This window comes from Eumetopias jubatus, unplaced genomic scaffold, assembly GCF_037043125.1.
Source record: "Eumetopias jubatus isolate StellerSeaLion01/CBP00866 unplaced genomic scaffold, mEumJub1_p1.0 scaffold_9, whole genome shotgun sequence".
Lineage (NCBI taxonomy): Eukaryota > Metazoa > Chordata > Mammalia > Carnivora > Otariidae > Eumetopias > Eumetopias jubatus.
In genome coordinates this window covers 2629096-2656835 of record NW_028274815.1, presented here as the reverse complement: position 1 = coordinate 2656835, position 27740 = coordinate 2629096, and the positions used below count along the sequence as shown (strand labels likewise).

At 56.0% G+C, this 27740-nt stretch overlaps 1 protein-coding gene across 5 annotated transcripts; it reads right to left on the bottom strand.

The window, feature by feature from the left end:
• Positions 1-1608: 1608 nt before the first annotated feature.
• On the bottom strand, positions 1609-27740 carry COLEC11 (collectin subfamily member 11). 5 transcript variants are annotated; one of them, XM_088026158.1, is made up of 6 exons: positions 27605-27740; positions 21078-21149; positions 8073-8144; positions 5825-5878; positions 2163-2258; positions 1609-2033 (listed from the first exon to the last, which is right to left on the bottom strand). In XM_088026158.1, the coding sequence occupies exons 1-6, from the start codon at positions 27720-27722 to the stop codon at positions 1609-1611; spliced, it is 837 nt and encodes a 278-aa protein (XP_087882284.1). In that variant the 5' UTR covers positions 27723-27740. The 5 variants fall into 5 exon arrangements, with proteins under 5 accessions (XP_087882284.1, XP_027955345.1, XP_027955348.1 ...); XM_028099544.2 differs by having other exon boundaries at positions 1609-2000; positions 27605-27722; XM_028099547.1 differs by lacking the exon at positions 8073-8144 and having other exon boundaries at positions 1609-2000; positions 27605-27722.

The window sequence follows — 27740 nt, the reverse complement described above, 5'->3', positions numbered from 1 at the left end:
AAGAGCCCACGGGAAGGCAGGTGCATGCCTGTCCCACCTCAGACTGAAGGAGCAGGGGCTCTGTGCGGGGTGCTGGAAGACTTCGCAGGGGCGGAGGCGATGGCCGTGAGACTGCGCACGCTCGGCTCCAGGCCCTTCCTGCCGGGCGCTGCCCAACCACAGCCACAAGCCCCCACAGACCAGATCTGCCCCTGGGCGCGGGCGCAAGGGAGGCGTCTGTGTGGTGAGGGGCGGACCCCTGGGCCGTGCTTGGGGAGTGCCAGGCCGCCCCACAGATTCCTGCCCCCATGGGCGGCAGTGGGGCTCTGGCAGGGCATCCTGCCCAACCTGAGCTCCAGTCCCCACAGGGCACGTGAAGAGGACCAGGGAACACCTGTGTGTGTGCAGCACATGGGTTCCAGGATAAGACCCTCGAACTTAAGGAACCCAAGCCCTCGGGAGTAGGCAGTAGGCGGGAAGCGTGCTGCCTCTCCCCCTGGAAGGCGTCATCACCTTCCCCTGCCAGACGGTGACCGTGCCTGCCCATTGCTCTCGGAGGCTCTGAGCAGACCTGTCCCTTTGTTCAGAGGGGTAACCTGGGGAGAGACACTATCGTCGTCCACGGCCATCAGCTACACAACATCCTTAAAAACATGGCCCAGAACCTCGAGCATCCAGGGCCTCACCCACGAGACATGAACAACATGAGCAGCCCCTGAAGAACTGCCCCCAACAGCTCCCTTCCTGCCCCCACAACCCCAGCTGGATTGCTTTTGCATGTGCCTATGTGCTGTATTCCTTGGAACAAGAAGAAGTTTGGTTTGTACTGGGGAATCTGATGCACAGAAAGGAAAAGGACCACAGGGGATATGGCGGCAGCTTCCAGACTTGCCTCCCGGTGTCCGCAGCCTGTCACGTCGTCCCCTCCCTGAGTGTGCGCGGGACCCGGTGGGTCACCCCTCGTGAACAGAACGCCTTTGTGACGGGACAGTGCCCCACTTCCCAGGTCAGGTGTGGCTCTCGGCTCCGACACAGCCGCCGTGTCGTGAGCTGCCCCGTGGAGAGGCCCCTGTGGCACGGAGCCGGGCCCCGCCCACAACCACCACTGGTGGTCACTAGTGCAGAAGGGGGTCCGGCTGAACCCCAAAGAAAGTCCAGATCCACGGGAACCGTGAGATCCTTAAGGTTGTTGTCACAAGACACTCCGGCAATCTGCGCCTGCCCCAAGCACAATGCCTCTACTTACACAACAGTGAAAAGGAACATGCATTTTAATGTAATTTACTGAAGCATTGGCCAAAGTGACGTGGGTTCTTCTCACGCAGAAATTAAAAGGGAGATAGTCACTGAAGCCCCCGCTACCATTGTTTGTACTCGACTACGGTCACATTTCAAGCTTTTATTCTATAGTTTGGACAAAGGCAAGCGAGACTCTGACTAAGAATTCCCTAATGAGCATGTGGCTACCGTACAACTGGTAAAACTTGGCTTCCTCAGCCGTCACGCCCGGAAACGCTGTCTCTCCTCCCGAGCGCCCGCCGCCGCTGTCCGCGGCCCAGGAACGCGGCCGACACGGGTGGCAGGGTCGGCCCGGGGCACGGCGGGCCGGTCACCCCGGAGGCCGCCCGCTCACACGTGCTCCTTGTCGAACTCGCACAGGAAGTGCATGGTGACGTGGCAGGCCACGTCGTTCCAGCCGCCCGAGGCCACCATCTCCACGCAGTCCTCCTCGTCATAGGCGTTGTTGGGCTCGCCGCTGCGCCACTTGTTGAAGGTCTGCATGGGGGAGCGGTCCGAGTACACGAACGTGCCCTCCCTCTCCAGGTCATTGATGCCGATGAAGACGCGGGCCAGGCCGGCCTGCGCGATGTAGGCGGCCATCAGGCCGTTGGCGGCCTCGTCCTTGGGCATGCCCAGCGTGCCCCCGCGGCCCTGGCAAGACAGCTGCGCGTCCACGTACCTCTTCTCCTCCTTCACCAGCAGGTAGATCTTACTGTCCGTCTCGCGCACGCCGGCGACAGCTGCGGGGGGGGGGCAGTGCTGGGAAGTGAGCACTCGCGTTTCTGTAATCCCGCTCGGGGCGCGGCACCCACGCGAGGCCCCCGACAGCAGGCGCCACACGCCAGCAGAGCCCCTCTGTCTCGGGGGTGGGGGGGGTGGACAGGGAAACCCTGAGAACGTACCGTTCTTTATGAATTTTAGCTCCGTCGTCAGCTGGGTGACCTGGTTGTCCATCTCACCGATGGCCTTCCTCAGCTGGCTGCACTCACACGGGATGCCTGTGGAGACGGGGCCCCCGCGTCAGAAGATGCCCCCGGGACGGCACTCCAGAAAGCAGCCCCCCACCCAGACAGAAACCCTAGCCGGCAAGTGGACCCCGCGGGCCTTCAAGGCTGGGACACAGATTCCGGGCTTCATCCCGAAGGGAAGGAGAAGCAGCGGAGGGAGGTCAACAGGGCAGCCCCAGGACCGACCCGTTTTCAAATAGGGCTCTGGGTGGGTGGGAAGGAAGAGGGGAGGTGCAGGGGAGAGGGGGTGGAGGGCGGAGTCGTGGCAGCATCCCGGAGGACGACGGGGCTCGGGGCAGTGACGTGCGGACGCAGAGAAGCCAGAACATCTGAGGACAGTGGGGGGCCCCGCAGCATGAGGGTCCCTCTCACAGCGCTGCTGCAGTGGAGTTCATCTGAGACCAGTGTTGCGTCCACGCCCCCTGAGGCTGTCCAGGCTTTCTGGATTGCTCTCTGCAGTGACAAGTGGTGGGCTTGCTCCTCCGTGTCCTTTCAAGCTGTCCCCTGGCCTCCCGGCCGGCCCCACACACCACCGGGTCCTCCTCCCTGCAGGACCGGCTGTGCCCAAGGTGACGGTGGGAGGCACTGCCATCCGTCCCGTGACCACATTCGTCCTCTCCACAGTACTGACGGAGCCCTTCAGACAAGGGCTTTTGACTCAGACATGTCTTTCTTCCCCAGTTTCCAAGCTCCGAGCTCTCTCGAGGGCTTCTCTCTGAATGTCACACTCAGGATGAATGTCAGCAAATGGAGACACAGTATGTGTGAGACAGAGAAAGACAGGCTGATTCAGCACAGTGGATGCCGGAACGTGCCCACGCACACGGCGGTCTGAAGGGACGGTCAGGGCCCAACCACGGGGGAGCCGGTTCAGCTCCAGGATCCCCCCACCCACGCCCCCAGGGCCTGACGGCAAGCCCACGGACAGGTCACGAGAGCCTGAACGAGGTGCTGGTGCAGGGACAGGACACAGGACAGCTGTGCAGACTCACGGGACCGTGAAGGACAGCAGGGCAGCGTGGAACAGTGTGGGACAATGTGGGTAGCGTGGGACAGAGGACAACACCCGCGTGGGAAAGGCCACATGAACCGGGGGTGGTTGGACCAACATGGGCAGCAGGACATGGTGGACATGCGCCAGGCAAGGGGACGGGTGGAGCCAGACTACGGGGGCACCGAGGCGGACATGGAGCTGGGGGAGCCACGCAGAGGACGAAAGGCAGCAGACGAGCTCCACGGACAGGGGGTCACGGCCGCGGGACAGTGGGCCGAGAGGTCACTGTCACCAGCACCAGGAAGCTGGCCATGCCACTGAGCGGCTGGGTCCCGGGTGACCTTCTCGGGCGTCAGGCTGCAGGGAGCCAGCTACAAGGAGCTCCAGAACGAGAAAGTGCAGACGTGCTTCCCGAGAAGTCTGGTGGTCAGAGGAAGGGGAGGTACTCAGAAATGAGGAATGCGTGCTTGGGGACACGTATATCTGAGCCAATCCTTGAAGTCGGCGAGCACTACAGTCCCAAGAAGGACGTGAGAATACTCAGGTAGAAGGAAATGGAATATTGACATAGTCTACAAGAGGGTGTGACACACAAGGAAAGAAGATGCCAGCCGTACACACTGTTTTCCAGACCCCTGCGATTTTATTTCATGATTTACACTTTTTTCTCAAGTGCAATTTTCCCCATGTCTTAATTATTCTAAATAGTGCTGCTATGAACACGGGGGTGCAGGTATCTCTTTGAGTCAGTGTTTGTTTCCTTTGGATATATTCCCAGAAGTGGGATCGCTGGATCGTAGGGTAGCTCTATTTTCAACTGTTGGAGGAGCCTCCATACTGTTTTCCAGAGTGGTTGCACCAGCTTGCATTCCCACCAACAGTGTAGGAGGGTTCCCCTTTCTCTGCATCCCCGACAACACCTGTTAGCTCTTGTCTTTTGGTAACAGCCATTCTGACAGGTGTGAGGTGACATCTCATTGTGGTTTTGATTTGCATTTCCCTGATGACTAGAGATGTCGAGTGTCCTTTTGTGTACCTGTTGACCTTTCATATGTCTTCCTTAGAAAAATGTCTATTCAGGTACTTTGCTCATTTTTTAATTAGGTTGTTTGTTTTGCTATTGAGTTGTATGAGCTCCTTACAGGTTTTGGATCCATCCCTTATCAAATGAATGGTTTGCCAATATTTTTTCACTCTGTTGGTGGTTTCCTCTGCTGTGCAGAAGCTTTTTTAGTTTGATGTGGTCCCACCTGCTTACTTTTCTTTCTATTGTTTGTGCTTTAGGTGTCATATCCAAAAACGCACAACCGAGACCCACATCAGGGAGTTTCATTCCTGTTTTCTTATAGGAGTTTCATGGGTCTTACATCCTACCTTTAAGTCTTTAGTCCATTTCTAGTTAATTTTTGTAAGCAGTGTCAGATGGGGGTCCAGTTTCATTCTTTTCTCTGTGACTGTCCTGTTTTCCCAGCGCCACTTATTGAAGAGGTTGTCTTTTCTCCATTGACTGTTCTTGGCTCCCTTATTAAATATTAGTTGACCGTATGTGCCTGGGTTTATTTCCGGGCTCTTGGTTCTGCCCCCATGGTCTGTGGGACTGTCTTTATGCCAGTGTTGCACTGGTTCGAGTCCTGTCAATTTATGGTATAACTTGAAATCACAGAGTGTGATGCCTCCCGCTCGGCTCTTCTACGTTAAAAGCTTCGTAAGAAATGCAAGCACTTCAAGACTGTTACAGAGAGGAACAAAACCCAGCCGACAACCTACGTGTCCATCACGGAGGAATGGATTGAGGAGTTGTGACATGTGTACACAATGGAGTACTATTCAGCTGTGAGCAATTAGGAAAACCTGTCATTTGTTTTAAGATTTTATTTATTCATTTGAGAGAGAGGGCACAAGAGAACCAGAGAGAGAGAGAGCACTAGCAGGGGGAGCGGCAGGCAGAGGGAGAAGCAGGCTCCCCGCCGATCAAGGAGCCCGACACGGGGCTCGATCCCAGGACCCTGAGATCATGACCTGAGCCAAAGGCAGACACTTAATGCACTGAGCCACGCAGGAGCCCCAGGAAACCCTGTCATTTGTGGCAACATGGATGGACCCTGAAGGCATTACTGCTAGGTGAAGCGAGTCAGGCAGAGAAGGGCAAACTCCACACAATCTCACTTCCATGTGTAGCAGGGGAAGGGAGCAGGAGGAAGGGGGTCAGCAGGTGCAGAGGTAAACGCCCACCAGGGATGCGATGCACAACCTGAGGACCGCAGCTAACCCTCTGCAGGACACACAGAGAAGCTGGTAAGAGAGCAAGTCCTTGGAGTTCTCATTGCAAGGATAATTTTTTTTTCCTTTTCTCTTCTTTCTTTTCTTTTTGTTGTGTCTATAGGAGAAGATGGGTGTTAGCTGAACCTATGGCGGTGATCGTTTCACAGCATCTGTAAATCAAACCATTGTGCTGTACACCTTAAACCTTTCCAGTCATGTACGTCAATTACCTCTCAATAAAACCGGGAGAAAGTGCAATTTTTAACACGTTTTAAAAGCCCTTGCACCCTCTATGCCATACCTGGTTCTCCATTAGGGCCAGGGGGTCCTATGTCACCAGAATCTCCTTTTTCACCTGAAAAGGGAGAGCAAGGTCAAAGCAAGGTCAAGCAGAGGTGGGACACATCAGGAGAGGTTAAAATCGCCAAGGCTCACAATGTTATTTCTTCCCTGTGCAATGTCCTAGGGTTTCCTGCAGATCCCCTCTTTGCTGTGAACACAGGGACTTGTGTTCTACAGATAATTAACTCTTCGGGCTCTATCGATGCGATGTGGAATAGACGCCTATCACGAGATCTGAGAGATGACCTGATGACCCTTCTTTAAGTCGGGTCTGAAAAATCCCAGATGTGTCATAGAACAGTCTGTAGATACCCTGTCATGAACCCTTAACCCCCTGGGTCAGTAACAGCTAAATCTGACTCCAGTTCTCGCCCTCCTGACGGCAGGGAAACGGTGATGCTGGCACGGGGGTGGACCTGGGGACAGCCTCCCCCCAGCGCAACACCTGGGCTCCTGCCTGGCCTGAGACGCGGCCCCCCGTAGACAGGACACGCCACGCAGCCGCCCTGCTGCACCGGCCTCCCAGCTGGTAAACCAAAGGGGTTGGACACAGTCGTGCCAACGATGCTTTCTGGCCGCTCTAAGTTTAGACAACAAATCTATTAAACGCACATGAATATTCCTGCCGCTCAATCTTTCTGCCCCCGAGTCAGCCTGAGCATCCCAGCCAGCGGCGTGGGATGGGGAAGGAGTAGCGCTTCTCCCTCTGGATTCCGCTGCCCGCCATCGGCGCGGGGAGGGACAGAGCCTGCCGGTTCCGTCCACACCATCCCTGTGACTCCCTCATCGGCCTCGGGGCTTGGTCAGGCAAGCTTGTTTCCCCGGAAACAGGTCAGGCAAAGTAACCAAATTAGGGGCTTGCTGACACACTGGCCCTCGGTGAGCCACTGACACTTGCCCAGAGCACACGGAGCACACGAGAGGCACACATGTCCCTACCTGGAGGCCAACATGCATTGCACTCTCCTCAACAGCTAAAAGGGGCAACAACCCGAATCTCTACCAACAGATGCGCGAATGAATAAAATGTGGTGTAGCCACGATTCAGCCTTAAGAAGGAAGGAGATGAGCCTGGAACACGTGCCGCCAAGTGAAATAAGTCAGACATCCGTGAATGACCTAGAATACGCCGATTCGTGGAGACGGGAATTAGACAAGGGGTGACCACGGCTGAGGGAGGGACCAGGAGACCCCGCCTCACCAGGACAGACTTCCTCTCGGGGGAATGAAAATGGTTTGGAAATGAGTTGGCTGCTCAATGCTGCAAACGTACTTAATGCCACTAACTTGTACACTTGAAAATAGTTAAAATGGCAAGCTTCATGTTATGACTATTTTCCCACACTTTCTCAAAGCTTTTGTGGAGCACAGCAGCCCCTCTTCATACCACGCATATGCACGTGCTCTCGAGTGAGGGCCATCCCAGCAGGTGCTTCCCACGGGTTTGCAGGAGAGATGCTGGGCTGGCCAGTGTCCATCACGCTCCTGCCGAGGACCCCTTCCTGCCAGGGATGAGCTGCGGCCAGGGGGAGGTGCGTGGCCACCCATCAGAACAAACCACCCAAACCCGCTCACGGCTCAAACACGCCGGCAGGTTACTGAGGCAGAAGAACTCCAGCACCAGCCTTGGGCAGACCACCACCCCGAGCCGCCTCCCTGCTACACAGGCTCAGCAGTGTCCCTGGCCCGCCCACCCCTGCAGGGTTACGCGGTCAGACGAGCTCCCGAGACGGACCCAGGCAAGGGCAGGCGTCTTGTCACTAGAGGGCTGCTCTCACCCAGGCTGTTACCTTCCTGGGTCCCGTTCTTATGGAGAGCCACCCACAGTTTCAAAAAGTCACCGAAGCTGGAGGGGGACAGACAGTGTTTCTAGAGAACGGTCCTCCCGTTACTCAAATGGGGCTCAGTGTTTCATTAAGCTGATTATGGAAGTGAAAGTTCTTGCCTAAGTAACCAGTCCCCGGTTCTCCACTGGGGTGCCCTGTGAATCCTGCAGTACGGGGAGCGCTTGCCCCACCCTCGTGGGCACACAGCCAGGAGGTAACTCTGACTGATCCCAAATGCAGACCCTGGGACCGCTTTTACCATGTGTCAACCACACAGAAATAAGCACAGCCACCAGGCAGGACTGGCCAATCTGCAATCATTCTCGAGCGCCCGCGCCAGGAGCCTGGAAGGGAATGGGGCAAGACGTACGTCACAAATACCTTTAGAACCAATGGGACCAATTTTTCCATGGCGACCCACACTGCCCTTCTGTCCTTTGTCACCCATGTCTCCTGAAAAAACAAGATCAAAGTTGGTTGGTGCACAGGTGATTCAGTATACCTCCTGTTCAGCATCACACACGCGCACATGCTTGCACACGCTCGCACACACACCGGAGGAGACAGGAAGGGTGTAACACTCATCTTTACTCTCTCCCAGGTCACATATGTGATTGACCCCAGAAGGCTCTTCACAGGTCCCTTGTTGATAGATTTCCCAGCGGAGAACACACCTCCCCTAAAAGCCGCACGCACTGCAGAACGGAGGAGACCACCGGTGCGTCCCTTGCCCCGCCCTCAGCCCAGGCCCCTCCTGCTCTGCAGTTACACCAGTAGAGAGAGGCTGTCTGTCCTCCATCCCAGCCCTAGACCAAGTCAAGCAGGCCACACTCTGTCAACGGGCACGTGGGCTCCTCTCCCGGGAAGCTGGGATGCCCGCCGGGGGAGGTGGGCGCGGTGCCAGAGCGCCGCTCCTCTCCCGGGAAGCTGGAGGGGAGGGGAAGGAGGGGGAGGGAGAGTACGGCCCTGGGAATGCTTCGTCACACGCTTCCTAGGAAGACTGGTTCTCCAGCAGGGCCCGGTGACACACCTCCCGTCAGTCCCTCCGGCGCGGCTCAGAGCGTCACCACCGGGCTGCCCCCTCGCCTCCATGCTGCCCGTCGCTGCAGGCCGGCCCAGTGACTGTCCTCACGCGTGACCCACAGGACCGTCCCCGCTGACCAATGCACTAAGACCCAGAAGGGCGGTCCGCACCCAGCCGCAGCACAGATCACGCCGGCAGAGGGGCTGTTCTCCCCCAGAGTGCACTTGCATGCCTGGCGTCCCTCCTTTACTTGCCGCAGACTGCAAACCGAGCCAGCAAGCGTCACATACACAGAGAACGCTTGGTAAAGGAAACATGCAATCAGACTTAATTTAATAATCTGAAACTAAATGAAATTCAGCCGAGCAACTCTGCAGGAGAGAGATGACAGGAAGGACAGTGGACTGCATACGGATTAAGACTTTGTCCTGCTCCGACACCAACTCACACCTTGAACCTGAGAACTTCCCAGCCGGGAACGCTCAGCTTTGCGACATTCCCTAAATTAAGGATAGAGGTCAGAGGACAGAAGACAAAAGTCAGCTCGGGCTGACATGGACACACAGCGCCGTAACACAGTCCCACAGACTGATTCACGAAGCACCCTCACGTCCTCTCTTACTGGGCTACAGAAGTGATTCCCTGCACATTCAAGGCCCCGAGGACCTGAGCCGCTGGTCCAGGTCAAGTGCCCGGTGTATGGCAGGACCAGGACAGAGCTGTGTCCTGCTGATCTGAGGCCCAAAGCCCCTTTCCTGGTGCCACGGTAGCAGGGGCCCCGGGGAGGCCAAGGCCAGGCTGGCCCAGCCGTGACAGCGGCGAGCCGTGCGTGTGCCGGGGACACAGGGCGGCAGGACTTAGACCGGCGCGGGCACGGGGAGCGATCAGACACCTGTAACAGGTGTGTTGTAACAGGAGAGGTGCTGTGAGGAAGCCCTGGCCAGTGGGGGGCGGAGGAGGGCATCCGGGGGGGGGGCACACAAACCTCCAGCGGGGGAGTTAGAAGAGAGTGACGAGACAGGATTCCTGCTTGATGCGCATCGGCTGACACTCAGAGGGGCTGGAAGGGGGCAAGGACACCCGGCCAGGGAACAGACGAGAGCTGGAGCCAAGTGCACAGGAGGGGTGTCGGGGGGGTGGGGGCTTTAGGAACAGGTGATGGCAGGGAGAGCCTGGGCACGCAGGGTGGGGAGAGGAGCAGGAAGCGGCTGTGCCCGTGTCCCGCAGGGCCGGGTCTGCGAGGGGCCCCAGACCAGCAGGTGAGCGGTAACGATGATGTCGCCCCGCAGGAGGGGCAGGCCCCAGGGACCCCGTGGGGCGTTGGAGGAGGGGGCGCCCGCGGGGTCGGAGCTGTGCTGTGAGACAGGTGAGACAGGGACAAGCGGTAGGCCCTGGCCGGAGCGGGGTCAGCAGCTGAACACTGCAGAGAAGCCTCGAATGAGGACAGGCACAGACCTCTGGCTACATGGTCATGGGGACCTGGGGGGGGCGTCCCAGAGGGGCAGAGTCAGCGGCAGCAAGCGAGGAATGGCGGGTGTGGAGGTGGCGCCCCACGTGGGAGGCAGCCCCTGCAAAGCCCCGACTGCACCGACGTAGGTCCAGGGGTCCATGGGGGCAGCGCTGCAAACTGGGTATCTGCGCCCCTGCCCCCATCTCCTTCCTCACCAGCAGGAGCCAGCCCTGCCCCGCTCCACGGCCAGAGGACCCTGAGTCACTGCGAACCTGCTCCACGCTCCCGCCTGTTCTTCCTGCCACCAGGTCCCCAGAACAGGCTCAGCCTCCTTAACCCTCCTGGTGAGCCAGCAGGACAGCCAGAGGGACAGCTAACAAGAACGGCTTCAATCAACCCCCCAGCCCAGCGCACAGCCCGTCACACACTCACCGCCGGTAGCCCTGCCCCAGACGGTCCCGCCGTCACTGCTAAGTGTTGGCCTGTAGGGAAACATGCCCAAAACACCCCGTAGCGGAGGAAACGCTACCGGCCACTCTGAGGGTGATGAAGGGGCGTTACTTCACGCTGAAGGAGGAGCAGGTGCTCAGCGCCCGGGGCCAGTGGGGTCGGCCGCCACCCAGCCCATCCGCTGTCTCTAAGCTGCGGTCTGGAACGCCTCTGGGGTCCCTTCCACACCAGCCATCTTGAGACAGACCCAGTGGTTAGAACATGGCTCTGCCCCCTGCGCCCAGTGGCTCTGATTCGGCGTGCCGGAGAGACGCAGAGCTGGTTTACCCCAGCTCCACAACGCGCCCTCTGTTCCTTAACTCTGGAGGGTGCCCCCTTCCTGGGGTCTGGAATGGGTCACGAGTGCTGGAAAAGTTGGGCAGAACCGCAGGATAAATGTCAAGAGGACGTCATTGTTTATGCCTTTCTAGTTTTCATGTCTCCCCAAAACTTGAGGTCTTTCTATTGTTTTCACTCAGCGGTCAGCAGCGGTCGGCTGGGACATTCTGTATCCCATCCTCATGGGGAAGCTCAGACCAAGTGAGTAAACACTCGCTCCATATGGTGCTCCGACGAAGACAGTGCCCCGAGCAGGAGGCCTCGGTGCAGACTGTCCAAGCGAACCCAAGCTTCAGATGGGAAGACAGAGGCCCAGAGACACCCAGGGACTCGCACCTGCACTGACCAGATGGGAGGATTATTTCCAACACACGGGACGCCCCCCTGAATTCCCACAAGACAGGGGCAGGTTTGCCAGAGCCCGGAGAATAAAGGAATGTGCCTTCCCACTCCCAAACCCGAACACTCCAGAGGAGTCTGGGCGCCACATTAGCGCACACACTGGCTGTGAGTGTGGACCCATCACATGAACGAAAGGTCTGCTGTCTGCCAGGAAGACCCCCCCTAGAAAGGTGGGGGGGAGCTCTTCTCCCTGAAGCCCCGGCAGAGAGAAACTCAAAACGAGACCTGCCCCTTCTTCTCCCGCCCAGACCGCTCCTGCGGCCCAAGCACACAGCCGGAGGAGAGCGCTGGACCGAGACACCGGCCCTCAGAAGTGTAGCTGGTAAAATGCCTTCCCCACCCCCACACAACGGTTAATTACCGGGTCATTTTGTCAGTGGAGGGATGCCCTAAGAGTCCAGCACACATCCTGCTGTCGTGAATAAGTTATAACCTGAGGATGACGTGAGAGCAAGTGGCTTTCGGGCCATGGTGGGGTCAGCTCCCACCCTTGGAGAAGCATGTGACACGGCCTGGGGCGCTGAGGAAAACCGGAGGCCTCACGGAGCAGGGTGACGGAGGCGGTCACTGAGCCCCGACCAGGAGCCCGCCCCGTCGGCACCCCGGCCTCAGCAGCCTCCAGAACCCCGAGAGAGTAAACACCGGTGTTTAAGCAGCCCCGTCTGTGGGATTTATTACGGCAGCCCTAGCAGGCTAGGACACTTTCTCGGCCCCACGAGAGAAACGAGTTCAGAGAGGCCAAGTGGCCCACCTCAAGTCACACAGCACGCAAGGGAAGAGTATTGTTCCGTGACCCAGAGCACGGACTCCGCAGTCAGGCAGACGAGACCCCGGTCCCAGTCCTCTGCCCGTGCAACCCTGGACACGTTACCACCTGCTCTGGGCCTCAGCATCCTTGTCTGTCGGGAGGCATCAGAGTGGTGGTCAGCCCCTGGGTCGCCGAGCACCTGGTAATGTGAGTTTCACCCAGACCAAGGCCTCTGTTCTGCATCCAGGGCTCCAAACCCGCACTGCGGCCGGGGAGCAGTGGCCGTGCTCCTGGCACCAGGGACGTTCTGCATAGACCAGTCCCAGCAGGAAGGCTGCATCTTCAGGAGCCAGGCCGAACGCACGCTGCAGGCTTGTGGGAAGACAAACCCCCCCACCCCACCCCGGGGCCATGTCGCGGAGGCTGAGGACACTTGGCCAGTGGGGAGCGGGGACACCTGCCAGGCAGCCCCACCTTACCTGCCCCCAGACTGTCCCTCTCCCTCTAACAATGGCCTCCTCCTCTGGCCCTGCAGGCCCTGAGACACGACAAGACCTGGTCATACCACACGCCAGGAGGGCCCGTGTGGGGAAGGGCCGGGCCGGAAGGGCGGTCAGAGACCCCACCCCGCTGCGTGCACGCCCCCACCCCACAGCACACCCGCTCTGGCTGAGCAGGCCGAGCAGGCCGAGCAGAGCCACCGTTTGCTGGTGCTGGGCAGTGTACACACACACACACACACACACACACACACACGCACATGCACATATATATACATTCTACACTCATGCGTGCACACACCCATACATGCTGACCCACATGCATCTATAAACACATGCCCCCGTGTGCATACACATGTGCAAACATACCTGCACCCGTCCAAACACTCGTACACACATACACAACTAGCTACAAGCACACACACCCCATACACACGTGCGCATGTACAAACGTACCCTTTATCCTCATGCCCCCCAAGGTTGTAAAGCTGGTAAGCATCAGCTGGGTTTGAGCCCAGACCACCAGGGCACACCAGGCCCCTCCACCCAGCCCCCCGCACGCTCGCCCCTGCCATACATAACCCCTACACACTGACCTATCACTGGAATGGCCATTGCTCCAAGTAGGAATGTTCTATCTCTTGGGTGTGTTGGGGAAGAAAAGGTGAGAACCGTTAAGATCCCCTGAGACTGTCAGCACGTTCTCTACAGCAGTCCCAGGTGGTTTGGGTAGCTGACTTGTTTTTACTGGCAGACATTTCTTGGGATAATAGCCCTTGGGCAGAAAAGTATCATAGTTATAAACCCAGAGGCTCTCAGAGGAGCATAGATCAGAACAAGAGCCCTACCGCCTTCTTCCTGCTTCCAGGAAGGCCTTCTTGCCCCTCCAAATGACAAGAAGCTTTTTGCAAAAAGCAAACAAATTTCCCTCCCTTGGTTGTGGGAGACGATTGGAAATGCACCAGACACACTTAGGTCCTGTCCCCTTCGGTTTGAAGAGCTTCTGGCAGAGGCTCCCGAGGGAGCTGGGAGCTGATGTGATGCTCCCCTCCTCCCATCCCACTAATGAGAAGTGTGCGAGAGCACGTCTGTCCTCTAGACACACATGAGGAACGGAGGAACGGGAGCAGCTCACAGCAGGCAGGTAATTCTTATTAATTTTAATGAAGATCTCACACAGTCCTTTGAAGTGGAGATGGGGCAAAAAGAGCACTCAGAATTCAGCTTCCCCAGCGATTTTTAACGAAGGGTAATGTGCACGTTGCAGAGCCCAGAAAGCCTGTCACTGACGTAGGGTCGCCCTCCACCTCCGTATGCCAGGAGAGTCCCCAGTTTCTAAGACAAGTGGCCCAGGGGCCTTCCTAATCTTGTCTCAGCAGCGCGTCTGGGGACGAGGAGCCTTGAAGCCTGAGGTGACGCACGTAGCAGGCTGTCAGCGAAGTCATCTCTGTGAGGTCGCCACAGAGACGCGCAGGCTAGAAATGTGGAAAGTAGTCTTACCTCAATAAAGGACAAAGGACAGCAGGAGGTTTCTGCAGACCCTTCAGCCTGTCTGTTATTTCAGAAAAGGCATCCATCAGCTTGCCCGCACTTTCTCTTGTTCAAGTTCCCTGGCAGGGGGCTGCTCCGTGGGCTGACCCGAGACCCCCCCGGCACACACGACACATCAGCCAAAGAGCCAGTCCCCCCGGCAGCCCCACCCGCTTGGACGCAGCCGCATTTGGTGGAGCCACCAGGCGAGGGTGTGGGATGCTCAGGAAGGCTCACAGCACCCCTGCAGCGCAGGCCCGGGGGCAGGATCGCGGGAACAGCGCTTCGGGCGCCTACCGGTGGACGCCTGCATCGCTGCCGCCCTCGGGACCCAAGCTGCGTCTTCACGAGAGCCCAGCTCGTTCCTGTGCACACAGTCTGAGAGCCATCGGTGGAGCCGAGCCTTGTGGTCAGCAGACTGCAGGGAGCCCAGCCCGGCGCGGCCACAGCCTTGGCCGCAGACCTGTCCTCTACCACCTGGAGCGAGGCAGGTGTGCGTACCCCTGGGACCCTCAGCACGTATCTCAAAGACATTCAAAGATACTGAATTTCAAGGTCTTTTTCAATTGATCAAGGGCCTTCCAAGTACCACATCTCACGTGAGGTTCCGGAGTCCTCAAGACGGAAGTGAGTGCACCTGCCCCAGCGGCCCAAGATCTTGCATGGCGTCCGGTGTATAAAGAAACGGGCATGGCAGGCCTGTGGCACGCCACGCCCCCCGCACACCTGTCAGGACTTGCCATAAAGGGCCAGTCACTAGCAGGGCCCCTCCCCGAGGACCCGGGACAACTACCCCTCCGGCCTCAATGCCCCTCAGGCCTCAATGCCAGGGACAGTTTGTGAGTCTAAGCAGTTGATGGATTCTGAGTCCCATGGTCATGGCGCCCTGCAAAGCCCTAAGAGGAGGTGGTCCGTGATGTCCCCGAGCCCCCCATGCTATTACACTTGCACTGCTTCACAAGGCACGAATACGTTGGAGAACCACTGATGTAAGTGCCCGTGTCTTCCTCTGGCCACCGATGTGAGGACTCGGGCCACCTTTGTAGCTCACCCCACCAAATGTGCAGGACCTCACAGCATGAATTTCATCGAAATAACCTCATCTTATACATACAGATATTTTTTTCTTGTCCAAAATTTTCTACCTTAGCTGAAATGTAATATGTTGTCTTTTAAACAGAGCATGAAAAAAAAAAAGAAGAGCAGGGAGAAGGGGAGGCAGAGCAATTAGCTGTGGAGGCAAAGGGCAAGGGAAGTGCCCGCTGGAAGCCCCCAGCAGCCGGGGGGCCGGGAGGAAGCACCGCCCCCACCCCCAGGAGAGCCCGTGAGACCCACAGCACAGGGCGTGCTGGGCAAGCTCTCGCAGGTGGTCTGGATGGAGCAGTGGACAGTGGGGGGGAGCTAGCCAAATCACAAGGGTCCCCCCCCTTTCCAGCAGCCGGTGCTGGAGGAGCTCTCTCCACTGGGCAGGCAGCAGGCCCCATATCAGCAGCTCCTGCTGCATCTTCACTGGCCCCGGAAGTGAAGGAAGTGAGTTTGTCCAAGATGTGAAGGAGGGCCTGAGGCAGAAGGCAGGATTTGGGACCACAGATCCATCCAGGCCCAGCACTTCCCAAAAGGGAGGAAGCCCTGCTCCAGAGCATTTATGGAAAATGGCTTAGGGACATCCAAGGAAGGGACTCTGCCCACCCAGAGGGAATCACCCAGAGAATGTGCCAGAAGGACAGGAGGCTCAGGGGTGTTGCCAGAACTCACACAACTCAAGGCCACGGAGCCTCAAATGAAAACATGGGTTGGAAGAAGTTGAGGACAAGACTCTACATATGATCATTTTTGCAGCTGCTGGAGAGAGGGGCAGAGAGGCTCTGCGCCCCGCAACAACCCCCATGACGCTGTGTCCAAGCGGGAGCACCTCCAGAAGCAACCGGGGGAACCCACTGCCTGTGGCCCAGGACCACGAGGGACGCGTGCCCTGGCTGGCTGAGTCAAGCAGGTGTCTGCGAAACACTAGCCTCCCCTTCCCAGTGAGCCTGCAGGGCCTGCAATCCTATCCTCCAGCGGGAAGCAGGGTTCCTGCCCTACCGGGCCCTTGGGAGCTCAGCAGCCCCACCTCGCCCAGCCACAGCTGCCTGAACAGGTGCGGTGATGTGGGCTCGGGGACGCCCCCCCAGCTGTGGCAGCCACCTCGCCCTGGGTTCCCCCCACAGACAGGCATGCGACCCAGGAGCTGTCCACAGTGAGAGGACGCGGCACTCGGCATCACCGCGGCAGGCGGGGCGGGCACAGCGGAAGGTCCTTGACGGGACAGAGAGACTGCAGGGAGCAGCGAGGTGGCACGTGGAGGAAGGGGCCGCCGCAGGACAAACCGGAGTGTGTAAACCCAGAGAGACCAAGGCTGGTGAGCAATTCCAAAAACAGAGCAATCCTGAAATACCTGAACGGAATTCCTCACACTGTTTTCATACACTAGCAAAATCATAAACAGGAGCTATTAGTCTTCTAACAATTTCATAAAGAATATCACTGGCAGAAATAACCATCGCAAAATAAAACTTACACTGGCTGAAACTACACAGGGAAAAACCCATCAGGAACTAAAAATCGAGGGGAGAGTCTCTCTATACAATTTAGAACCGAGCGTTCCAATCAGGCGATCCAACCCAGTGCAAATGACACAGAAGAAAGTTCAGCACAAGGGGAGCGCTAATCAGTAAAATGTGATACATATTTAGAAAATAATAAATTCTAGGGGCCCCTGGGTGGCTCAGTCGGTGAAGCAACTGCCTTCGGCTCAGGTCATGATCTCAGGGCCCTGGGATCGAGTCCCACGTCCGGCTCCCGGCTGAGCAGAGAGTCTGCTTCTCCCTCTGCCCCCTCCCCTGCTCCTTCTCTCTCTCTCTCTCTCTCTCAGATAAATAAATAAAATCTTTTCTTAAAAAAGCTAAAGAAAATAATAAATTCTAAAAATCTCTCAAGGGTCCAGTAATATTTACATGGAAAAAATGATTCCAGGGAAAATAATATCTGAAAAATGAAAAAAGTCAATGATCCATTTGCCCTCACCTTAAAACCAGGCAAGTCCCAGCCCCCCGGTTTCTGGAACGCTCACGACTCCACCGGAGCAAAGAGCCTTCTGGAAGCTACAGATGTCGGAGACTGGACATCAGGAACAGCACACCTGGGCCGTGGCCGTGACCCACTAAACCCAGCGCTGAGCTGGAAAGCCTCCGGGCGGGAGGAAAGCCGGGGAGACGGGGACAGAGCGTAGGACTCCGAGGCCCCACACAGCTCCCCACCCCACACCGCACAGAGGCCACGGGAGCTGAGGTCATCCTTCCTGGGAGCTTTCCTGCAGGGGGGGGCCGGGGGCAGGGCTTCTGAGGTTGTCCACGGCTCTCCATGGCCGGCTGGACCCGGAGCACCGCGTCAGCACATGGGGCGTCTGCGGGAAGCGGCCAGAGGCTACACACCCATGCCTCTAGTTACAAAAACGTGCTGACATCGAAAATCAGCACATGCTCTTTGCTGGGAATACCAAAAACGCAGAAAGGAGTAAAACAGAACATTTAAATTCGTATAATCCTACAACCCAGAAATATCTACTACTAATGTTTTGGTTTATTTCTTTCCCATACTTTCTCTGTCTTTGTGTAAATATTTTAATCAGTCATGTCTGTTCCTGTATCCTGTTTGATTCGCTCCCATGCGTCACGTCATGGCCAATCCTCTTTTCAAGATCGCCCCAAGAAGGAGACTTCTGACATTTCTCCATAAATGCTTCCACTACTCAGTGATCCAAGTACATACACGTGGGTTGATGTGTTCTCTATATTCTGCACTTAGTAAAGACCCCAGACCAGAGCTGCTCATTTCATCAGCGGCGGTGCCAGACGCCCGATGAACCCCACACTCGCGGACCCCCCAGAGGGTGTCATGCTGGTGACCCCGGCCGCTGCTGGTGCGGGACTGTAAAGGGCCAGGGCCAGGCTCCTCTCTCCCACCCTAACCCCACAGAGGACTCCACACTGGAACACGCCGCCCAGGGTGGGATTTTAAGTTACCCGTGGATATTGGGCATCCATTAAAATGGTTTCACAGCATGAAAAATGGTGACACTAAAATCTGACATTAAATTTAAGAAGTAGGGTGCAAATTTATGCGGACAATACAATTATAACAAAGCAAAAAAAGGCACAAAAAAAGGAAATATCCTAAAGTAAGTGCCAACCTCTGGATGATTTTATTATGGATGATTTTCTCACCACTTTAGGTATATTAAACTTTCTATCACAAGCATATGTTGGAAAAATTTGAAACAAGGCAGTTACTTCATGAAGGTAGGACTTTATTGCCACTTGCACGCTGAGCTCAAATGTCATTACTTTGAAAAAACATCAATGAAATAGGATCGTGAAATGAATTTGTGACCGTCTAGACTAGGGGAACTACCCACTTCCTGGCTGAAATATAAAATCGCCCACACAAAAAAGTAGAGGCACATCCCTTTTATCACTGTGTAAATATCATAATGAGTTCAGTAATAAGACTATCTACAGCACTTTCCACTTTCATAAGAAGTATAATAATAAAATAAAAACTACAGCGCTTTAGTTCTGAGACACTGTTAACTTACCACAACCCGAGAACTTTGTGAAGCAGTTCCCTCACAGCCACCCTTTGCAGATGGGCAGACAGACACGGGGAGTAAGTAGCCCCGGCTCCCTGGTCAGCTCTCCTCTCAGTCAGCGCGGCTGGCCTCTGCTGGGATATAGCCGCCACCTTGTTGTTTCTCGCGGGGACCACCGGGGAGGAGCTCCTGCCTCACTCGCTCCTGCGTCTGCTGAGCACACAGATGGAGTGCTCCCCAAAACTCGGGAAGATTGCTCATTTCGAGTGGGAAGTGTATGGACCAGCATAAGAATGTATGCACAGATAGTCTTTTTAAAGTTCCAAATTTCACTTACGGCCACGTATTCTAAGGAAATATTCAGAGATATGCACAGAAAATACAAGTACAAAAGTATCTTACATATCAAGAAGAAAAAGAACCCAAAACTTTTTTTTAAAGATAGAAGAAAACAACCAAGAAAGGAGGAGAAGGACCAAAAGACGGAAAAGAAATACAAATGACTTTTAAATGCCCAGATGATGACTCTACTTCATAATAAGAGAAGTGAAGTCAAACCTACTAAGGCGGCATTTTACTACTCTCAGATTTGCAGCTTTCCTCCCAGTGAGGGCGGCAGGTGACACATTCCTTGTGTTGCCTGTGACATTGTTTCAATCTTTTCGGGAGGGCAACATCTACCAGAATTTCAAATGCCCCAGCACTCTGTTACAGTCAGGAGTTTATCTTCAAGCTGTACTCACAGACATTTAAAAATGACACATACGAGACTATTGTCTGCAGCAAACCCCTCTCCAGGAACAGATCAGCTGAAGCATGGAGCCGCGCGTCACCACACGAGAGGAGGAGGGAGACATGCCTGTGCTCCTATAGAATGATCCAGGGCGTATTGTTAAGTGAAAGAGGGAGATGCAGAACCATACGTGCACGGTGCAACTGTCTGTACACAAGGAGGGAAGAATCAGGTATACCTTTGCTGGTGTGCTTGCTGACCCATAAAATACCTCTGTAGAGAGAGATCAACCGACAGTGTTGGTGGGAAGGATCCCAGGGAGCCCGGGACCTAGAAGGAGAGCATTCATTTGCTGTGAGCTGTTTCTATATGCTTTGAACTTTGAACTAGGAGAATAGTTCATTTATTCTTTTAACTGATTTTTTTAAGAACAAAGGAGAAAACAAGAAATAAAAATCATTAAGACTAATGGAGGGATGTGACAGAAATGCTCTTGGTCTCAAATGCGACAAGGGTTTCCCAGATGTGTACAGCTGTCAGACTCATCACTTGCATATCAAAAGGAGAATGTCCATAAACTGTACCTCAAAAAAGTGAAAAAACAGTGCATGGACTAAATATATGAATATATATACTCAATGGCCTTTATTTGCATTGTCATAATAACTTTCTGGAAACTGGAAACCGCCTAGCTCTCCAGTGTTGGAGAACTGGTTGGGGGACCAGCTGGATGGGTGTCAGTGTAAGTCCCAGAGCACAGAGCATGAACCTCGAAAATGCACCTCTACCCCCTTTACTGTGCGGCTAATTTGCATGTACAATCTACTTCCTGTAAGACTCGGCACAACCCCAGGGGATACGGAGAAATACGCAATTGTACTAAGAAGGAAACAGATTCAGCAATTAGGATCTGCTAGCCACAGGTGCGTCCACCCCTGTGTACCCTACGCACCCCACCCAAGGTTGTCCACTTGGTCCTTTGCACGCCTCCATCACTGCTCACACACCTCCATCACTGCTCGCACGCCTCATCTGCTCACATACCTCCTTATCTGTTTACATGCCGCCATCACCACTTACACACCTCCTTATCTGTTTCTGCACCTCCACAACTGCTCACACACCTCCATCGCTGCTTGCACACCTCCATCACCGTTTGCACACCTCCATAACTTTTGGCACACCTCCATCATGCTTACACTTCTCCATAATTTTGACACACCTTCAGAGTTTCTTACACACCCTCACAATTGCACTTATATGTGTAACGCTCCCAAATGACCCCCATGTTGCAGAGGAGGCTGGTGAGGGGCCGGGCTGGGACTGAGTTTGCACACACGTGACCACACTGTTATGTGCCGCTCCCAGGACGCACTCTGTTTCTTGGAGCACAAGGAGCACTCTCTGCACCCTGGCTCACTACACAGGTGTCAAAGTCCTCTGGAGTGCCCGCACCCTGCCTCTCCCCTGAGGCTCCTGCAGCAGCTGGAGCAGCAGCTGTGCCCTCTTGGGCAGACCTCGGCGGGCCGAGGGGCAGCAGGTACCTTTCTCTCCTGCGGGGCCGACTCTCCCAGGCCGTCCCGGCGCACCTTTGTCTCCCTTCTCTCCAGCGTCCCCTGCGGAAGAAGGCACTGCATTTAGGAGCTCCTCGTGAGCACGGATTCCAGTGTCAGCTGCCCACCCTGTGTGTGCTGCCGGCCAGGCCCCTTGGTCTCTCTCTCCCCCGCCCCAGCCCCCAGGAGACTTCATCTCTCATCCAGACCATCTCCCACCCCCATCGGCTTTCCCCCATTTTCCCACCCTCCATCACCGAGGGCTCTCAGGTTTCCCCGTCCCAGATCTGTGTCGGGACTCTGCTTCCACCCTCCTTTCCCCTCTAGGGATGTTGTGTCCCTCTCTCCAATTATCCCTCTGGGCTAGCTTGTCCTCGGGCGCACAACACTCCCCGAGACCCCCTGTGCCTGCGCTGCTGACCCCCTGCCCTCACGGCAGCATGAGGAGAGCAGGGGTCTGGAGGATCTCCCGTGGCCGCGGTGTCCCTCTGTACCTGTCTGATGTGCCTGGGAAGAATAAACAGGTGCTCACATCAGCATCCCCTGGTCCCTTCAGCATGAGCCCCCCACACCCACCTGCAGCACACACTCGGGGCTGGGGAGCCTGTGACCAGGTGGGCACATCCACCTGATTCAGGTTTGCTGGCCAAGTGTGTCCTGCTCTCAGCCCAGGCTACATGCCCCCCAGCCTCTGTCCTGAGTCCTGGTCATGTTTTGGCAGACACCTGCGCATCTTTGATCTGTCGCTTATCTCATTCAGAACTGAAACAGGGAGATGGGCTGTTCATCTCCTGACACCCCACACTTAGCTCGCTGCAAATCGACCCGATGGCTTTTCCCCAGAGATGAGTCCCTCCTGTGACATTCCTGATTCTGGCTGACACACTGATTCTCCCGGACTGCAAGCCCCGGGCCCAGCATCATCTCTGCTTTCCTGTCTCCCTCATCGGCGAAGTGCAAGACTCTGCCCAGCTCTGCGGGGTCTGACCGGCCCACTCCCTGTCCTGGCCATGTTCTGGCCCAGTCGGCCGGCCCCGGGGCTTCGTGCGGCCCTGGGGACTGCGCTCACAGTGCTCATGCAGGACAGACATGCACAAAACGTGGAGAAGCCCGCGAGCAGCGGAGGGTGGAGTCCCGATGGGAGACATCAAGGGCCCTCCCTAGGCCCCCTCCTCCCCCCACTCTAATCCACACCAAAACCGTCTTCCTAAAACACAGATCCAATTATGTTATGTCCCTTCTTAAAACCACCAAGGCTGAATGTGGTGACAAATAATGTCCCATTTTTAAAACTGTCCTCAGTAGGTCTTCATCTGGAGCCCAGGTATTGGCAGCCACCTTCTCACCTGACCCTCCAGGTTGCTCCTCCTGATTCCCTCACCAACTACCTCCTCTCTCCGGTGACGAGGCCCTTGTTCCATATTATACGGCTCGTCTGCCTGACTGCTGTACCGTGCCCCCATGAGAGCACACGGGGGCCGACAGGGGTTCGGTGTACCTCCCCAGGTACGCACAACACCAGCCAACATCTAAGTTACTCCAGTTCTCTGTGATTCTCCTTGGGCACTCACACTTGGTGAGAGGCTAACTGAGGTTACAGATTCCCCAATGAGATGCCCAAAACTGATCCTCTGGCCTGAAGGAGGGGACTTCCCATTTAAACTTAAGTAAACAAAGAGAAAAGCAAAGTGAGTGCCACCAACCAGAAGACAGAGCTGGCCTGTCACTGTGCCCTGCGTGCCCCAGCCTTGAAGCCTCCACCCAGGCCCCTGCTGGAGGGTGGGCTCACACACGCCTAGCACACATCCATGGCGCTTAAATCTCTGGGTGCTTCACCGTTCTTAAAAAAGGAAATTATTACAATTGCAATACTCCGAGACACATTGATAGACCAGTAGGAAATACCAACTAACAGACTGAGCTCGCCACCAAAACCCGTGGGCATTTGAGGAACACCAACATCCAGAAGAGAACCAACAGAGGAAAGGGACTTTTGGGGCAGTCAGCGTCTGACCCTGAAATAAGATGCTGAATATCTTCATAAAGGCAAGAGAGAATAGGCATCTATGAACAAATATAGAAAGCACTGAAAAGAACCAACTAGAAATCTTGCACAGGAAATGAATTTTTGCAACGAATTGCTCTACAGAAAGGCTGAGAAGCAGAGTGGCCAATGGTACAAGCCACTTCACCAAACAGAAGGTCAGGATGAAGAACGTTTTCACAGTGCGACACAAAGAGATAAAGGGCTGGAAAGTTTTGTTTGGATCAAGGGGAAAGTGAAGAAAAGCCCCACAAATTCCAGTATCCAACTGAAAGGAATTCCAGAAAAGGGAGAACAGACATTGGAAGCCGAGACAGTCGTGCGGGTTTAGGAGCTGTGAGCTCCCGGCACTATGGGAGGGTGTGGGAGAACACAGCGGCAGGTGCCCAGGAAAACCACGCGGAAGAGAGGAGGTGAAATAACTTACACGTGTCACAGTGACACTGCAGAACCTCAAAAATAAAGAGAAGATTCTATCAGTTACCCAAGAGGAGGAAGAATTTGTGAAGATGACATGCACCTGAATGAGTCAGGCTGACCTAAGAATTCTCATCAGCAGCACAGGATACAAGATTAAAGTAAGATAAAAGGCAGCGATAATTTCAACCCGAAAAAGCCATAATTGAGAATGAGAGATCAGAAAAGCGCTCTGATGAAGTGACTTCTGACTGAGACCTGCCGTAGCCAGGGGAAATGGTGCTCCGAGAGAGGGGGACAGCACCTGCACAGGTGAGCGGCCGGGAGACGGGAAGTGACCGGTGCGTGGGCGCGGGCGCGGGCTGGGAGAAGCCGGAGCGCGCAGCTCGTGCGTGGGGGCCGCGGGAAGCCCCGGCGCGCCGTGCCCAGGGACATAGCCGGTCCCGCCCCGCGTGTCGGGGAGAGGGGCAGGTGTACGGCTGAGGTAGTCCGCGCCGAGGCGACCGGGTGTCACCCCTGCGGGACAGCACCTGCTTCCACGTGCCGGCCCCCCTGGACGGAAACCCCTGGAAGGTGGCGTGCACATCCCACCAGCTCGGGGTCTCCCGATGCGCCCGGGGGGCGGGGGGGCCTGGATCACAAAGGTGCTCTGTCCACACTTGCAGGAAATTCACGCGAAGCGCACCCGCCAGCTTTTCTTTGGCGGGGGACGATGAGCCCCAGCGCCTACACCCGGCGTTCCCCTACATGCCTCCCGTAAGCCCGCCGCACCATGTGAGGCAGGATCACGTCCACCTTACAGAGGAGGGGCCCGGCCAGGAGAAGTAGGCTGTAGGTCTTGACCACCCCTCCCTAGGGCATCGGAGCCCTCACAGAGAAGGACCGAGATAAGCAGCCCCTCAGTGGACCAACACTGCGCACTCAGCCTCACGCTCCTCGTAGAGACAAAGCAGTGAGGCCGCAGCCCTCCTGACCGCCACCGGCTCTGCACCTGCTGAGCCTGACCACACCCGTGTGCGCCGCAAGGCTCCGAGGACCGAAGTCCCTGAGCCGCACCAAGCGTTACCTTGTGCCCCACAAGTCCTCTTCCTAAGGGGAACGAGGAGTACCACTCCATTAAAGACAAGACTTCCACCTCACATGGGTCTTGTCTCTCTCAGATCATCAGAAAATCTCAAACATCGTTCTCCCCAAGATTCTGCATCATGGGCGATTGTCTCGGCCAGTAGTGGGGGGCAGGCGCCCCGAGCTCCCCTGTGGTCCCTGTGGTGGGGGCGTCCAGAGCCCAGAGGCAGAGAGCCTCCCTAGCCCCTGGCATAAAGCCCCCCAGCCCAAGGAGGGGGCACAACGTGTCCTAGGAGACAGCACGTGGGGGCTGCTGCAGGAGCTGCACCCGGTCCCACGCACCGACCCTCGGGAGACAGCAGTGGCGGACGCCTCCTGGTCCCACTCTCTCCTAGTGACCTTGGCCTCCTCCTTGGAGCCCAGCCTAGATGTGCTTCTCAAGAACAAAGCTGTCTTCAAGTGCCACTTATTGTGGGCAGGGCCTGAACGGTCGGCGGCTGGTCTTGGGGGACACTCAGGGTTGTGTCCCCGCTGGTGAGAACCCCAGGACCGTATTGCTGTAAGCCTCTTCCCCCAAAACTCCCGCAGACTCCATACTGTCTGCCCAGGGAGCCCAATGTCCTCTCCCCACATCCTTTCCTTTATCAGGCACTGATTTGGGGCCGATGAGCCGTGTAAAGTTCTATGTGACAAGTCATTTCTCTACCACGAGAGGCTGACATTTCAAGTGTCGATCTCATGCTCCACCATATTGACAACTGCCCCCTCCTCCCTCAAAGAAGTAAAGAACCCATGGCCAGAATTTACTTCTGGCTGGCCTCCCTGCCAGTCACATGATGATCTATGGCACAAAGCTTTTGCCTCAATGGCATTTGGGGTCATTGGCGACCCAACCACGAAGACACACGTCAGGTACTTGGACGTCTTTGCGGCCAGTTAAGGAAGGGCCGTGGGCGCTCCTGGCTCGCCAGCACCTGCTTCTACAGAGGAGGTCACCCCTCGGCGGGAGAGGAAGCAGGCTCCAGAGGCTAAGTCATGTCTCAGAGGAGCAAAGTCCCCAAAGGTGTGTGTTAGTCAGGGCCCCTTGTTCCTGGGCCAGAACAAGACCCCTGCAGTCCTCGCCCCCACCCCCATACACAGAACGGGAACGATGTGAGGTGACATCACTTCACAAGGTTTCCGTGAATTCACCTGTCACCTTAAACATATGCAATTTTTTCTTGTCAATTATACCTCAGTGAAGCTGATTGTAGGGACTTCAGTAAGTGTGATAAGAAGTTTCTCGGGGTGCCTGGGTGGCTCAGTCAGTTAAGCGTCCGACTCTTGATTTTGGCTGGGGTCATGATCTCAGGGTCGGGAGATAGAGCTCGGCGCTCAGTGTGGAGACTGCTTGCGATTGTCTCTCCCCCTCTCCCTCTGCCCCTCCCCTGCCCCGAGCACACTGCCTCTCTCTCAAATAACTCTTTTTTTTTTTAAGATTTTATTTATTTATTTGAGCGAGAGAGACACAGCGAGAGAGGGAACACAAGCAGGGGGAGTAGGGGAGGGAGAAGCAGGCTTCCCGCCGAGCAGGGAGCCCGACGTGGGGCTCGATCCCAGGACCCTGGGACCATGACCTGAGCCGAAGGCAGTCGCTTAACGACTGAGCCACCCAGGCGCCCCTCAAATAAATAACTCTTTAAAAAAAAAAAGTTACTCCACTGGAATTGTCCCTTTGGTGTGGACAGACTGTGGCCATCAAGACTACGGAACAATGTTGCTGTTTATCAGGGTGCCTGGAATGCATGCTCCGAGGCCCCAAAACATCCCACACGGCTTCCGCACAACCTGGGGACATGTCTTGTTCACCTGCTAGAGGACAAGCCTTCGGGAGCAGGGTCTGCGTTGGCATCGTTGTCCTCCAAGGAGCCCACCCCCCGTCCTGCTCACTGAGGCCACCTGTCTCGTCCGCCCCCGGCGGGAACCTGCCCTCACCGGTCCCACTGCCTCACAAAGGTCTGGTCTCCGGAGACGCCCGGCTCTGTCTTGGGTGGCAGTCATTCTCATCACGGGTTGATAGCCCCTAAATGTGAGTCTGCTTCCTCCAACGTCTCCATAAGGAGACCTGGCAGCATCCCCACCACAGGCCCATCTGGCCGAGACCAGGCTCTGGGGCCGGGTCCATGTAGACCGAGTGGGAAGGGAGTGAGTCTCGGGCCGGGCCCTCTTCACCCAGGCCTCTTGCTCCTAGAGCAGGAGGCCCAAGCTCGCCCGCCCCACGTGGGGCATGGCCCTGTCCCTGTTTCAAAGTTTCCTTTATAACGTTTGAACAAGAGGTCCTCACATTGGTCTTTCACTGGGCCCTCTAATTGCGGAGCTGATCCTGCTTGGGAATTACAAGGTTCTGGAATCTCTGGCCTGTGCTATGGAGAAACCAGGGACGTTTCTAAACGAAGATGCCAGTCTGAGGGCTGATACTTTCCCGGGGGCTAGTGCCCCCCCCACATCAGCTCTGCAGAGCAAAGCTGTCCCTGGAAGGAAATTATAGGAAAGCCAACAAGAGAAAAGCTTTTGGGGTTTGTTTGTTTTTTAAAGAAGAAATTAAGAGCTCTCAGGAACCCAGTGGAAGAGCCTGGGCTTCATAGCTGTGTGACCCAATTTCGGTCGCTCATCGATTATCTATGTCGCTAAATGTCCCTGAGCCTTGAATGTCCTTATCTGCAAAATGGACCAGATGAGATCATCTCATCTTGAAAGTCATCTGAAGTATAGTATGTGTGGTGCCTGGAACAAATGTTAGCAGCCTTTATGGGGTCCCTGTGGGCTGAGGTGCCGATATATGGCTAGCTTCAGAATTACAGAATCCCTTGGCCAAAGAGAGTGTAGACATTATGTAGTCCACCCTGAATTTGGCAGATGGGGAAAGTGAGGCCCACCTTCCTCAGACCCTGAGCCGGCAGCAGCACCAGCCCTCGGGCCTCAGCTGCACTTGGGAGGCCGAGGTCGAGGTTACCTTTGAGGCCTGGGACGAGAATGTGCAGGGAGCAGGCCTCTTCCGCTGTCTGCTGAGGATGTCCCGCAGGAAGCAGCCACAGGAAGGCCAGGCCGATCAGAGCCAGATCCCTCTTCATCACGAGCGCTTGCGGGAC